A 15,055-nucleotide genomic window follows, 5' to 3' on the forward strand; every position below is an offset into this window, starting at 1 on the left:
ATTTATTTATAATTGTAACTTTATTTGCTAACTAAAATTATGTTTCTTTATGTCTTTATATTTTTCATGATATACGGTATATACTGTTGAAAGCATATATGTTACTCCCTCCTTTCCGGTTTATAGTGCTCATCTTAATTTTTTGTTTTTCTGATTTAAAGGCTCATCTTCGTCTCCTATTGAGATTCCGAGCTGCATTAAATATTTGCATGCATTAATAAAAAAGGAATTCAACAATTCATGTAATGTTCCTACCCGTCTAGTGGCCAAACATGCATGCATTGCAATCCAAATTAATGCATCAATTTAATTTGGGTAGTTTTGTAAAGTACAAGATACATTCCTCCACTCACCATCAGAGCCATATAAACCGGAAAGGAGAGAGTACTCTGTAAGGTAGGTTCATTGTGCCTCAATCGCACTAGGGTCTCCACAATACTAGGGCCGTCCCTGGCTGTTGATGTCCAGGAGTCTTGCCAAGGATGAGCGGCGAATTCAAGACCCGACAACCATCAGGGAATGTGTCGATGGGTCACAGGGGTTAGTAGCTACACCTGCTGCTGCTACTTGGTGTAAGCCAGATCTTGTGTGGATCAAAACGAACTCTCACAGCGCACTTTCAAAGAACAAGGAGTTTGGAGGGGGGAGCAGTCTTGCGGAACCATCATTTTGTCTTCACTATTGGGGCATGCCATTTTTCCCTCTCGCCAACGACCCAGAGCTGACTGAACTGATGGCCTGCCGTCGAGCTGTTCATCTAGCGCAAGAAGTGGACATTCAGTGGGTGGTACCGGAGACGGATTCTCAAACTGCAATTAGGAAAATCAACGACGAATCGGCAGATTTATCTATTCATGGGCATCTTCTTTAGGAGGTGAAGGACTTGCTGAAATCCTTCGAGAATTATAAGGTAGTCTGGGTGCGACAGTCGGCGAACAAAGTCGCACACGTCCTACCTAGGGAGGGTTGTACAATAAATTATGTAAAACCTGGTTCCGGGTACCTCCGGCATGTGTTAGTTCGGAAGTTACCGCTGAGGGCGCCGTGACTGTTGAATAAAACTGCAACAATTTCCACTAAAAAAAAGAAAGACATGATCAACACATGTAACGCACATAGACCATACTACACATTTTTCTGAATTATATTGCTCAAGATAAACACCACACAAAATTAACCCGCAAAAAAAAAAACACCACACAAAATTTAGACCATGCCACACAAATAATGATTTTGTGCCGAAGCAACAAAACAATCTGGGCTGTGTGTACACGGGACTGTGTGGCAGTAGCAGTTGACCGTGTGAACTCGTCCACTCGCGTCTCCGCAACAGCAGTCGAAGCTCCTCTCCCCTGTTCCCCGTCGCCGCCCCTCCTCTTCCCCAAATCCGTCGAACCACAACGCCAGGCCACGATCTCCGCGCCCCCCGGCCGATCCTCGCCAGGTTCGTCCCTTCCGCCGCTTTTCCCGCTCAGCTTCCGCTTCAAGTATCATGTCCTTTCTCCGGGAAAGACAGGAAATTGGGCGCCGTTTCTGAGCTGCGCCGTTCGTCTGGTTTCTGGCAGGCAGGCAGGCGCTCGTTACATGGATTGGAGCTGCTGGGATCGTGCCGCGGCGTAAACCCTCGTGCCGAGCTGGTTCGTTTCGGCGTGGTTGGTTGGTTTGGTCAGGTCTTGGTGGATTGAGTGGTTCTTGGAGGAGCTGTTTGGGGAATTCTGGAAGCTGGTGGAATTGGAGTCGCTAGATCGCTTTAGCTTTGTGGGGGGTTACAGAATAATATGGTATCTTGGTGCATGGAAGGTGGGCAGTTGGGTTAGCATAAGGTGGAATCAGGGATTTTTGTTAGGAAGGAGGGGGATGGGAGGCCTCTGCTCAAAGGTCTCTGCGGTAGACAAGTCGCCGAGCGACACCGCGCTCGGCAGGAACCAGGTATTCGATCATGAGCCGGTGGCGGCGTTGAAGGAGGAGGAGAAGAAGTCGGTGCCCGAAGAGGCCGCGGCGAAGAGGGTGGAAGAGCAGCAGGCTTTCTCGTTCTTGGAGAGCGTCGTGCCCGGCCTTGCTGTGCACAATGGTGCAGATGCCGAGCACACAGGGTCCAGGACACCGCAACTGGCTCGGACACTGTCGCAAAGGGCTGGTCTGGGCAAGGCCAAGGTTAGAGGAGTTTTTGTGCCATTTCTTTCAATCTATGACGAATTAGGCCGCAGGGTACCGCATTTCGTTAACCGATAGCTTTTCAAAGTAATTCTCCGGTCCTTAGTTTGTTAGGTTGTACCACAGTTGTAGTGACATATGGCGTTCCTGTTTTATCATATGCATAGGTACTATGTTTTTTTTACTGTAAGAAGAATAATTAGTCAGGTAGCTATCTTATGAAGAATAGTTTTGCTTATTACTTATTAGCAACCTCACGAAATAAAGTGTCCATTACTCCAAATGCCCTTTTTTTCCTTGTTCTAGATGGTGCACATTTAGTTGAGTCTAGTGAATGCATTGTATCGAATCCAACTGTAGTGGGTTGGGGCTGAAGCATGTACATCAATTTGGTTATATTTTTATAATTTTATACTGTACTGTGTGGCCTGGATATTTTTTGATCTTTTCGCGGTACTGATATGCTAAAGCAGGGAATTAGAAATCCTAATTTATAACTTCCAAGCAAACACTTCAATGAGTATATAACACTCACCCCAGTTTAAAAGTCTTGATTAACAATCGCGAGTGGTTTTCAGTGATATGTAGTGGTGAGCTAAGTGTGATTAACAATATTCTGCAGATACTTTTAAATTTTTTAATGCTGAGGAAAAAGTCATATCATCTTACAAATTAAACCAAACTGCCAGATGCATGACTTTGCACATCATCCTTCCTGGCTATCCTATGCAAGGTTGTTCCATGCAAGCAGCAAAAAATTCCTCAGTTATTTTGGGCTTCTCAGGCTTAAATAGAAAAAATTGTCATGCTATGAAAATTATTATGCAATACTCCCTCCATCCGAAAAAGCTTGCCCCTCAAATGGATACTAGCCAATAAAAGATGCAATTTTTGTGAGCTTTTCCTACTATAAGGATCACTTCGTTTTTTGCATATAAATTAGGTGTACACTTGTCTTTGCTCTTTTCGAGTGTCCAGAGTGTTCATTCCATAAAACATTGTTAGGCTGCTTAATGGTTGCTTGCTATACTGACTATTGAAACAGGTTTCGGAAATGAGCACAATTTTAGGTAGAGCTAGCACTGTTGGACTTGGGAAAGCTGTGGAGGTTCTAGACACACTTGGTAGTAGCATGGCGAGTTTAAATGCTAGCAGTGGCTTTGTGTCAAGTTCTGGAGCAAAGGGAAATAAAATTTCTATTTTGGCTTTTGAGGTGGCAAATACAATAGTTAAGGGTTCCAATCTAATGCATTCTCTGTCAAATTCTAACATAAAGCATATAAAAGAAGTGGTGCTTCATTCAGAAGGTGTCCAACACCTGATATCCAAAGATATGGATGAACTACTTGAGATTGCAGCTGCTGACAAAAGGTAAGTGTTGAATCTACACTGCTTATTACTCCCTCCATTTTAATATATCTATCACTGGCCTTATGAGTGGCCATTTAAAAATATATGACCATTGAAGTAACCGAGAATGCAGTTAATATTTCAATACTTTGCCCGTACTTTAATGCTTTGGAAGGAGTTAAGTGGTAGCATGTCATTTTATAGGGGGATGCATGATGATTTTCATTAAATATATCTAAGATTTAGTGCTACCTTCGTTTCTGCGCATGGTAGGCTGATGACAGATATAACAAAACAAAGGGAGTAGTTTCATTACCCCAGTAGAACTGTATTCACTATTTGGAGAACTTCAGCAGAACCTTTCTTGCATCTTCTTGTCAAGTGGTTAATTGTTTTGTTTGATTCCAACAGGGAAGAGTTAGATGTATTCTCAAAAGAGATTATTCGTTTTGGCAATCGTTGCAAGGATCCTCAGTGGCACAACTTGGACCGCTACTTTGAAAAGTACAGTCCGTTTTCTATCCTTGTCTTTGGCAAAGGTGATTATTATAAGGTACTAACTTGTGTTTCACTGTTGCCATTCTTAGGTTGGCGTCAGAAAGAACTTCCCAGCATTCCCTGAAACGAGATGCCGAGACCGTGATGCAGCAATTGATAATTTGTGTTCAGTATACAGCTGTAAGGATCACCATGCTAATTTAGGATGGTTTTTAAATAAGTCATTTGCCTTATGTGCCATTTTGATTACTTAAATTTTGCACATGATCGTAACTGCAAATGAATTTAGCAGCTACATGATGAATAGAACGTAGCAATTTCTGGGCCATTTCAGTTGTCAATACTTTATTTGAGTGGTCCATGATCAAATTTGTTCGATCACTTGGATTTTTCTAGTAACTGTTGCATTTGCTCCAAGCCTGCAAGTGCAAAGAACCATGTTGTGTACTCCTTCTAGTTTGAAATGTAAGCGTTCAGTTTTGACCATCAATAAATGAAGAGATCTCTAGAAATCTAGATTGGCTGCATGATTTCAGTACTAGTAGATTCGTCTTGAAAGCAACAATGTATTGTGATGGAAATTCATAATCAAACTGGTATCTTGTGGACCGTGTAAATTCCCAAAACGACCTATATTTTTTGACTTTTGCTAGATGTCCGTCTTTTGAACTTCTGATATTATTTTGGTCTTTTGAACTTCTGATATTATTCTGGTTAGTTTTTATTATAACATAAGTTATTCTGCTTATTGATTTCATGTTATTGACTTTGCTTCACTTATTTACCTTTCTCCCCTCAGGAATTATATCATGAGTTGCATGCATTGGATAGGTTTGAGCAAGACTATCGTCGTAAACATCAAGAACATGATGACTTGAGTTTAACAGGTTATTTTTGTTTCTGAACTGTAGACCTGTTTGATTTATCAGGCCTAGCTACACATTTTTTGCATGTTTTTGGCTAGGTTCGTCCTGTTCTGTAACCATTTAAGAAATAGAACATAGGCATTGCCCTTTTTTTATACGAATAATCATATATCCCATTGGATGCAGTCTTCGATTAGGTTGCTTGTATAGTTCTTATGTTGCCATTTATCAATATTTTGTAAAAACTCATCCCCAGAGTAATGCCTTTCTTGTGTGCATAGTAGTACAGAATATAATAATATGGTGCATCTCAATGATTTGTGGGCTTTCCATTAGAAAACAGTCTTTAAGGATTGATATTTATCATTGGATGCCATTTATCTGTAAAACTATAATCTATAGCTACATAACTATCGTGAGTTAAGTTCGATCTAATCAATCCAGACCATCCAAGCGGGACTGGTCCAATGGATGAGAAAATACGTTGGAGCCTTGCACTATGATCACTCACACAGCATCACCCTCTTAATTGCACAACTACTATTTTCACCCTCTTAATTACATCTTGACGTTTCAAATTCTAGCATATTCACCCTCTTCCATTTGCATGCTGTGCTGTTGCGGAGGGTGCTCCCCTTGGCCCCTTCTCTTGGTTGCTTAGCTCACTACATAATTCTTATGAGTTATGATATATACCTCGTCTCGGTTTCATTTGTCAGTATGCATTCACGCAATATATGTTCTGTAAAATGTGCATTGCACTTAGAGGGATGCTAGTGATGAGCTAAAGGAAAACTTATGATTTATTTGCAGGTGACAGTCTGCATATACTAAAGCAGGAAGTGAAGAGCCAAAGTAAGCATGTTAAAAGTTTGAAAAGAAAGTCACTTTGGTCCAAGAATTTGGAAGAGGTCAGTAGTATAGAGTTTGTTATAATAAAATCTATTACAATAAGAAATGCTGGCTCTAGGAAGGCATTGGTTATGTTGTAGGTTAGTACTAGATGTTTACACTACGTGGATTTTTATATCACCTCATGCTCCCAGATTTGAAGAAAACTATTCTCTTTGCAGGTGATTGAAAAGCTTGTAGACATCGTCCACTTCTTAGATCTGGAGATTTACGACGCCTTTGGTCATGCTGGTATTGATCCTTATGGCTGCTGTCTTGCAAGAGTGAATGTTGTTGCTAGTAATTATGGTGATTTGAAGGATCATATATATGCTTGGCCATAATCAACTTCCCCTGCATATGTATTAGGAATGCATTCTGATGTCTTTGGTTAAGTTTTTCATGTCAGCCAGTTTTTCTGATATTAATCCACTAAAAAAATCTTAAAGGGGTTGGTTCTCTTGCCTGGATAGATGACCCTCAGTTTCCTTGCATCCATATCGAATAATGCTCTTATCGAATTTAGCTAGTTTGGCACCCTTAGCCAAGCAAAGGTAATGTATCTTTATTGAGATAATGCCTTGAACTTATTCACGCTCAGCAGGGGGGACAAGGTACATACGACCTCCGTCTGGAATTACTTGTCGCAGAAATAGATGTATCTAGACGTATTTTTAGTTCTAGATACATTCATTTCTGTGACAAGTAATTCAGGACGGAGGGAGTATGTTCCATGCTATAGTATAAATGTGTTCTTGGGTTTTTATAGCAGCTTTCGAAAATATGATAGTATATCCAGTGCTCAGTTTAATTGCATGTACTTGCTATGGAGTGTGCAATGGTTTTTTGGGAAAAAATGGCTTTTGTGCATGCATGAACACACACTTTTAACTGCAATATGGTAATCTAAATTGTTTACCTCAATAGGTAATGTAAGTGTAGGCTGATTCTTGTCAAAACATTGTGATTTTATTATGAATCATCATTCATTGTGGCAATGATTTAGAGGTTCCTGCTCCTATTAACTGTAGAGAGTGAAGAACCACAAGAACCCGTGAAACGCCATAAGAGATTGGGACCAGCAGGCCTTGCGCTCCATTATGCAAATATCATCAATCAGATTGATACACTTGTAAGTTAACACTCTACTGGAAATATCACAACTATTCTGCAATCACAGTAATATCACTGATTCTGATCTATCTCTAATACAAAGATGTCTACTTCAGTTCAAGATTCTTACAAAATTAGCACCATTTTCATAGGCTACATGTGTTGTGCAGTCACCCTTTGTTGTGGCTCATGCAATTGTCTTTGGTTTTGGGCACCCATCATCTTTTCATACATTTTAAGGTGGAAGTTAAAATACTAAAGGGCACTACGGCATTCTAGATACTGCACCATCATCTTTTTGGGAATTTTTCATATGTTGAGCAATATTGTTGATTGTGGACCCAAAATCGTGAGTTTTCTTTTCTTTTAGAGAAAACACAAAACCCGGTATTACAACATGACACCTCTCAACGCTTGACACCGCCTCTGCCGGTAGCAATGCCTCAAGACCCCTCTCCCCTGTCATTGCCTGGCTTCCACATTGATTGTGTTAAGGAGGTGAGCTAAGCTGACTGGGGCGTGCTAGACATATGCTGCAGGCCTCACCGTGCTAGACGCTCAGCCATCCTGGCAGACGAGCCACACGAAAAACTAGTTCCTGTGGGGACCCCAGGACCTCCAGTTCAACTTCCAAGAGCTCAAACTGACCGCTCCCTGAAAGAAGGCGGCGTAGCAGCTCTTAGGCATGTACTGAGCCATCCGATATTCAGCACCACTGGAGGACGTCTGGCAAGGTAGAAAGCTGCACCTTTGCTCCATCCGCCAGACCTCGATGTACTGCCATAAGGCCAGCAGACTGGAGACCCCCCTGATTGCATGAGTACCTCAAAGGGTGATTGCATGGCATATCTTGCGATATTTATAAGTATCATGCTCAATTGCACTATCAGATGTTGCGAATTAGCCACAGCAACCACGTGCAGCAGCTCATATTCGTGTGGTGATACATCCTTTGACTTGAATTTCTTTTGATACTCCCTCTGTAAACTAATATAAGAGTGTTTAGATAACTAAAATTGTAATCTAAATGCTCTTATATTAGTTTACAGAGGGAGTATTTACTAAAAAGGATTTGCGACTTGGCAGGTTTCCCGGTCAAGTTCTATCTCTTCAAACACGAGGGATAATCTATACCAAGGTCTGCCGCCTACCGTCAAATCTGCTCTCCGGCCTAAGCTACAAACTTTTGAGATAAAAGAAGAGGTATGCCATACTGGGGGCTCATATTCGCTGCTACTATGAGTAGACAGTTGTGAATCGCGATGCCATGCTGTGGAATCGTGAATCATAATTCCTTGCTATGGTGATGTATCTTATAACACTGGAACATGGTTATGCTAAATGGATGCAGCTTACGGTTTCTCAAATCAAAGCTGAAATGGAGAAAACTTTGCGATGGCTTGTCCCTATTGCCCATAATACGACTAAGTACTTATTATCACCTATGACCTGTTCTTTTTAATTACAAAAACTATCCATATCTGACTGAGAATGTGATTATCTATTCATATCAGGGCACACCACGGCTTTGGTTGGGTTGGAGAGTGGGCAAATACAGGGTTAGCTTATGATTACAATAATTTTGAAGAAAACTAACGAAAATAGAATTTCTCAAGAGTGTCAATCTTTTTGTTCTATGCAGATCTGAGCTGAGCTGCAAGCTATCAGGACAGATGGACTTGACCCGGATCGAGACACTGTATCATGCTGAGAAGGACAAGACTGAAGCACATATCCTTGAGCTTGTTGTGTGGCTTCATCATCTCATCAGTAAATGCAGAGCAGCCAATGGAGATATAAGGTCTCCTATCAAATCTCCTGTCCGTTCACCGACACAAAAGGGTCATACAATTAGGTTGCAGCTGGACCCAGCGAACAATTCATCGCCGATTCTCACACCAGAGGATCAGGATATGCTAAGGTGTGTCAAGTACAGGAAATTCGTCCCTGGGATAAGCAAAAGTCAAGAATTCGACACAAAGTCGAGGCACGACAAACATAGCAGATTGTGCAAGAGCAATAGCCATTCTCCAACCAGTGGCAACAGGAAAGATCTGCTATCATTTAGGAGGTTCTCCATGCTCCCTGTCATAGACTTTGAGATTGATAGGACAAAGGCTTTGGATTTAATTGACAGGCTTGATGGTCTGGAAATTCAGTCAGGAATCAACTGAAAGCAATGTGAATGAACCTGGATACTGTGTAGTCATCTTCTATTGTGAAATCCATAGCTCTGGCAAGGATGTAAAAAGTCGGTGTAGACCACCCGTCCGAGGTGAAGACCGAGCAGTATGTCAATTTGAGAGTAACTGGTGTAGCAAACATTGTATTATATACCATGTTCTGAACAGAAGAGCGGAGTTATTGTAAAAACTATCTAATGTTTAGTTGCTTGTATAAAACACAAGTTTTGAAGAAAATAGGATATCTGTGTTGTGAATATACGTTGCCTGCAAATTCTAGTGCCTGATGAATTGTATAACAGCATAACATTTCAAATGTGGATGCAAGGCCGATCAAATTTCACCAAAGTAGTCATGGGTAGTCCGGAAAATGCGAGCGAGCATTTAATTGTGCAAAATTGGAACCAGTTCCATTTATCCATACTTATTTCTGTAACAGATTACAAAATAGAGTTAACCCAACTTTCACATGCTCATACAGATCAGCTCAGACCCCTACACAATCATGTAACTACATGGCAATTTCTGATGTGCCGTCAGACTTGTGATGTAGGGATATAGCCACCCTATCCTCGATAGATTCCTCATTCCACACATAGGTTAAGGTCCAGAGAAATTGTCCTATGATGGCGCTACAAATGACATTGCGATCGATGTGCAGCGTACGGCGAGTATGATCTCTGGTAAAGTGTTATCTTCATCGTTCATGTTGGAGGTCTCTCTAGGGCAACCCAACCAAATCTTCCTTTCCGGAAGTCAGATAAGATGCGGAAAGCTGCCTGGGTGGTATCTCCATTGAACAAGTGGACCGAGAGCTTTGTGACAAACCTGTAAAATGTCAACTATGGTATAAGAACATCGGCTCAACTCCAAAAGTTCTAATATCATTTCAAATAACTGCAGTTGATCGAAACATACAATTTGCCGCAGTCACTGTCTACATCAATCTTGTATCGTTTTCGAAATGCCTCAGAACCTGTTTCACACAAACCTGTCAGTAACGATTTTTCACACCCGCACTACTTGATGGAATGGTATGTAGATCTATTTTTTGGCAACTGGAGAGAGCATGCAGGATGCACTACTCAAAACAAATCATTAGACTGTAGGACCACTCACCCACAGCCGGATGTCTTAACAATATCTGCACAAGAATTGCTGCCACATCAGCAAAATCATATGACCTTTCTCCAATATCATCACAGATAGCAAGCTTAAGTGCAGCTGTCTGATCACTAATTCTCATTGGCAAAATTCCAGGTGAGTCTAATAGCTCTAGATCCTTCCCAAAACGAACCCACCTGTTTGAGGTTTCAAATGTTAGAATTTGAATAGAGAAAACATCACATTGTTTCCTACTAAGAGAAACTACAATATGTGTATACAACAACCATCAATGTTAAGACCACGTATGCAGCTGAGTAACTCACTTCAGTTCTCTTGTGACACCTGGTCTAGGTGCTGCTGGACACATTCTTCGTTTTAGCAAGCGATTAATCAAGGAAGATTTACCGACATTTGGATATCCAACAATTCCAGCTCGAACCTTCAAACAAAAACAAGGTACAACAGAAACAATGAATAAGGTAAACAGATCGTCATTATCTGGATGATTACTTAAATTGAAAAACGATCAAGAAATATGGCCTTTACACAAGTCTGCCAAACAAATCTAATGTAACTAACAAACCAATGACTTACACAAGTCTTCCAAACAAATCTAACTGCGGCCTATATGAAACCGAAGTTTTTCAGAGTTCAGAAGGGATCCACGCAAACATTACTTCTATGACATCGTAACCAAGTTGCACAGTGTACCTCTTCTTATGGAAAAGTTTCAGAACAAATAATTTGCATGTATAGAGAAAAAAAGACAGGAAGCAAAACAAATCAATTGAGTTACCGGACGAGGAAGCAATCCCTTTTCTCTTCGCCTTGTGTTCACAGTAGATGCTGCTGATTTTGCCATTCTGCCTAATTTCATCGTACCCTGACCACGAACGGGAAAGTGATATACTGCATCAGGGCATAAACCAGCACATACCTGACCAGTTGGCAACAGAGATTACATAACTGTTGTCTTACCATGCCCAGCTGGCCATTTGAGTAAATAACTTTGATACCCTGACTAGAAAAGTAAGTTGCCCATGCATTTCTGTCGTCGGCTGACACCATGTCTTCGCGGTTCATCACTATGATCCTTCTACGGTTGCCTAGCCAGGAATCCATCTGGTCATTCAAAACATTTTTTTAGAAATGGATCTGGTCATTCAAAACATGTCTCAGCACAATCGAACGCCACCGCTTCTAGAAATAAACACGAGAAACCGCCAAGACCACTACCTTAGGATGGGTTGTTGCCAAGGGAATTCTAGCATCCCGGACTTCTATGACAACATCCATGAGCTTTAACTGTCCTTTCAGTTCCTTCTCTGTTTTTGCAATATGACCAGGATACCACTGCAAGGTCCGGATAGCAATGAGTAAATGAACACACTCAACATTAGTAACTGATTTACAAGCTAAAACTATTACGACGTTGAGCATATATGTAATGAGTGTTAATTCCACTATTAAAGCACACCTGATTTATACCTGCACCGGGCGCAGGGATCTGGTCCAGTACTGCAAATCAGCGTCCAAGGTTTCCCAGAACACGTCTTCTCTGGACTCCTCGTCGGCGTACCGTGAGAGGCCTAACCTCTCTTTCTCGTACAGACCCAGCAGTGTGTCGCCAAACTAATCATTTGAAGCAAAGCAATGTAAACAACAGAGCAATACAATTTTCACCATTCCAACTGATAAAGTCATAATTTTCTGCAAGCAGTATCCCCAATTCGATACCCTAATTTGCTGTTTGATTATCTACAGGAAGCGAACCACGAGGCAGGAGCATCGTACCACGGGAGGTGTCGCTGACGTCGCCCTCGCCGTCGCCGCTCGACCATGCTGTCGCCGGAACCGGAGGGAGGGCCGCGCAGGGGAGATGTACGGGTGCGCGGATGGGCGGGAAGGGGTAGCAGGGAGGCGGCGCGTCGGGAGGAGCATGGGGGCGGTGGGGTGGAAGGACGCCGCCGAAGTAGGTCTGAGAGGGAGGGGTCGAGCGGAGCTGAGCTCGGGTGCCCACTGTGTGCAGTGAGGGAGAGGGATTATGGCTGGGTGGCCCAAAACCTTATCTTTCTCGCTTTCTTTTCTCTTTCTTTCTGTATTTTTTTCTGCGAATTCTTTCTGTAAATTTTACAGTCACCACAATTGTTTTTTCCGCAGAAACAGGGTTACAATCAGCTGGAACTAGCGGCTCCGTACACATAGGAAATTGACATATCCAACAAGCAGTCCTACCCTCCGTTCCTCCGTGATCAGCCAGACAGTCCGTAACCCGATTATGTTCACAATTAATCTTACATAACAAAAGTTCGCGGAGTTTTAGAAGGCGTTTGATCTCCGAGATGAGGAGGCCATTTATGGTGCGAAAAACTAACAAGTGGCGAACGCGTCCGGAAGTGACAGAAGGGAGTTTGCACAAAGAGTTACCCAGGTTCAGGCCCTCACGGTGAGGTAATACTCTACGCCGTGTTTCGGATGTGTATTAATGGTGGAGCACCTCGTGCGAGAGGTTACAAAAGGGATGATGAATATATCTACCGAGAGTAGGTCTACAGAGTAGATGGCGGAAAACTACCCCTAACCTCGCCTTATAAAGGGAGCGAGAACCAGGGTTTACGGGCTCTGTAACCAACATCATACCGAGGGTTCCTTCGCATGTACACCAACTCTCCAAGATGCTTCCTTTGCCCCGCGCTAGGTCCCCTGGACTGCTTCCTGGAGCCAGGCTGCCTCCTGGACCTTGAGGCCAACCCAACATTGTGTTCATCGGTCGATGGGCCACCCCCGGTGTATTGCATCGCCAGCAGCCCCAGAGCGTGATTGGATTTTGGAGTCTCATGTTCTTTGGGGACGAAATCTAGGTGGGCTCTTTTGGTTCTAGTGACAAATGCAGTCCGTCTTTCCTAGGTTGGCTTCTTGAAGCTTTTGAGCTAGCGGATTTCGCGCCCCCCTCCCCGCATATCCTGCCTTGAAGTTGATGACAATGATATGTCTTCATGACCCTAGGCCTTGCAGCTTGTGGGCAACGCTTCTGTGTCCGAGGTCTTTAGGCCTCCATCTCGCGTCGTAACAAGCAGACATCCCCGTCTCCTGCAGCTTCCAGTCTTGCTTTTGGGTCGAATCCTTGAGGGAAAGGCCATGACGACGACCCATCATGCGGGTCGGGCCCGGTCTTGCAGGATCATAGAAAATCCTCCCCCGGCGAGTCACGACCCAGTTAATTTGTCACAGTAATTCATCTCGCCTCTCGTGCCAAGGATCTACATGTCGCCCTACTTCCGGCGCAATCTCCAGGGATCGTGTTACCGCTTCGTGCTCTGCGCGCATCTTTATAAGCCATGGGGGATGAAAAAGGCTGCGTGCCTTCTTTTTCCTCCAACCTTTCCGACGGTCCAAAATACCGTCAGATCCCTCGGTAGGGTTCCTGACGTGGTTGGAAGTTTCGGGACAGAGCCCGCACGCACAAGTTACCCAGGTTTGGTCCTCCGGAGAGTAATACCCTACATCCCACTTCTTGTTATTACTCATGGTGATGGGATACCTCGTGCGGGGATTACAATGGAGTATGGGGTTGCTACCGACAATTGTTCTTCTCTAGATTGGATCCGTATGTGTTCCCCTGACTCCCCTTATATAAGCGCTGGATGCTAGCGTTTTACAGGGAGGAGATGTAATCTAGGCCGCTGACGGCGTCCTGCACCGGGGGCGGCTCTCTCAAGGGAGCCCGACCTTGATGTCTACAAGGGACCCACTTGGCCCAGTACAAGGAAGAAGTCCTAAGGGAGTGCTAGAGACCTTCGTGTCCCCCAAGACTAAGGACGGAGGTGCCCCAGATCGCATCTACTATCATGTAAACCCTGGACCTCCCTGTCTGTATAAAGGGAGGTCAGACAACCCCCTAGGATATCTATTCTCAGATAGACAAACTCTCAATAGGTATCTCATACACCACTGTAACCCCTTGTACGAGGTATCCTTCACCATGAATAACTAAAGCAAGCAGGAGGTAGGGTATTACTCTACGGAGGCTCGAACCTGGATAAACCCTTTATGCGACCTCCGATCTAAGACTTCCAACTAAGTTTGGACCCCTACTAAGGGATCTGACGGTATTTTACACCGTTAGTTGGCGCGTCAGGCACGGGCGGTGCTGGCTGGAGATCGATCTTGGGTCGGATCTTCTTCTACTTCCGACGGCCTTCCGTCGGGTGAGAGCCTAACTTTCGGCTCCCTCACATTTACTATCGATAGGGCGGGTTGGGTCGACATCAACCCACCGGCACACCCTGTACGCATAATCTACGTCAACACCGCCACGTTCGGCACCAACGCTCATGTCGATCTCTAACCGTGCCTATCACCTATTTAGCGTGAGACACGGGACAGGCCCCCGATCTCAGCGACCTCACCGTCTGGCCTAAACAGCCTCTTTCTATTCGGACTATGGAACTTGGGGGTTGCATATCAGCAGGAGCTCCATTAGCACCTCCATAAGGACATACAGTTTGTCACCATGGTCTGCGACAACTGGCACATCGACCATGCGCGAGAGGATTGTTTCCTTGATGAAACAATCTCATATTGCAGCGTTGAGACTGCCGATCTACTATCTGCCGGGGGATGAATCCCGGGCAGGCAACGGAACCCGGATCCTTTTTCAAAAACATCGAGGCCGGCATCGCCCCTCAATCCGGCTTGCACTTGGCCGGGTTCCTCAACCCGGCCAAGTCCCTCAACCCGGCTGAAACCGCAGCATGGCCCGGCCTGCTAGTGCATGCCGACGGAGCTCGACAAACCAAGACTTCTCCAACAAGCTAGCGCCCTCATAGCGTCTTCCTCAACCCAGCCACCGGTCAGCTCCCGTCCCATCCAAGGTGTATGACGGAACAAGTC

The 15,055-nt window shown here is 43.9% G+C and overlaps 2 protein-coding genes across 3 annotated transcripts; one reads left to right on the forward strand and one right to left on the reverse strand.

The window, feature by feature from the left end:
- The first annotated feature begins 1,237 nt into the window (after positions 1–1,237).
- On the forward strand, positions 1,238–9,312 carry LOC109736411 (protein PSK SIMULATOR 1). 2 transcript variants are annotated; one of them, XM_020295630.3, is made up of 13 exons: positions 1,238–1,444; positions 1,566–2,154; positions 3,200–3,525; positions 3,916–4,008; positions 4,092–4,182; positions 4,802–4,889; positions 5,682–5,779; positions 5,942–6,011; positions 6,791–6,891; positions 7,959–8,075; positions 8,224–8,300; positions 8,387–8,431; positions 8,515–9,312. In XM_020295630.3, exons 2-13 carry the CDS (start codon positions 1,858–1,860, stop codon positions 9,044–9,046), a joined length of 1,935 nt encoding a protein of 644 aa, XP_020151219.1. In that variant the 5' UTR covers positions 1,238–1,444; positions 1,566–1,857; the 3' UTR covers positions 9,047–9,312. The 2 variants fall into 2 exon arrangements, with proteins under 2 accessions (XP_020151219.1, XP_020151220.1); XM_020295631.4 differs by having other exon boundaries at positions 1,252–1,444; positions 1,570–2,154.
- Positions 9,313–9,438: 126 nt separating this feature from the next.
- On the reverse strand, positions 9,439–12,232 carry LOC109736412 (DAR GTPase 3, chloroplastic). The gene is made up of 9 exons (XM_020295633.4): positions 11,957–12,232; positions 11,651–11,794; positions 11,399–11,515; positions 11,141–11,284; positions 10,959–11,045; positions 10,486–10,601; positions 10,175–10,356; positions 9,974–10,031; positions 9,439–9,883 (listed from the first exon to the last, which is right to left on the reverse strand). Exons 1-9 carry the CDS (start codon positions 12,101–12,103, stop codon positions 9,760–9,762), a joined length of 1,119 nt encoding a protein of 372 aa, XP_020151222.1. The 5' UTR covers positions 12,104–12,232; the 3' UTR covers positions 9,439–9,759.
- Between the last annotated feature and the right edge of the window lie 2,823 nt (positions 12,233–15,055).

This window comes from Aegilops tauschii, chromosome 1 (genome assembly GCF_002575655.3).
Source record: "Aegilops tauschii subsp. strangulata cultivar AL8/78 chromosome 1, Aet v6.0, whole genome shotgun sequence".
Lineage (NCBI taxonomy): Eukaryota > Viridiplantae > Streptophyta > Magnoliopsida > Poales > Poaceae > Aegilops > Aegilops tauschii.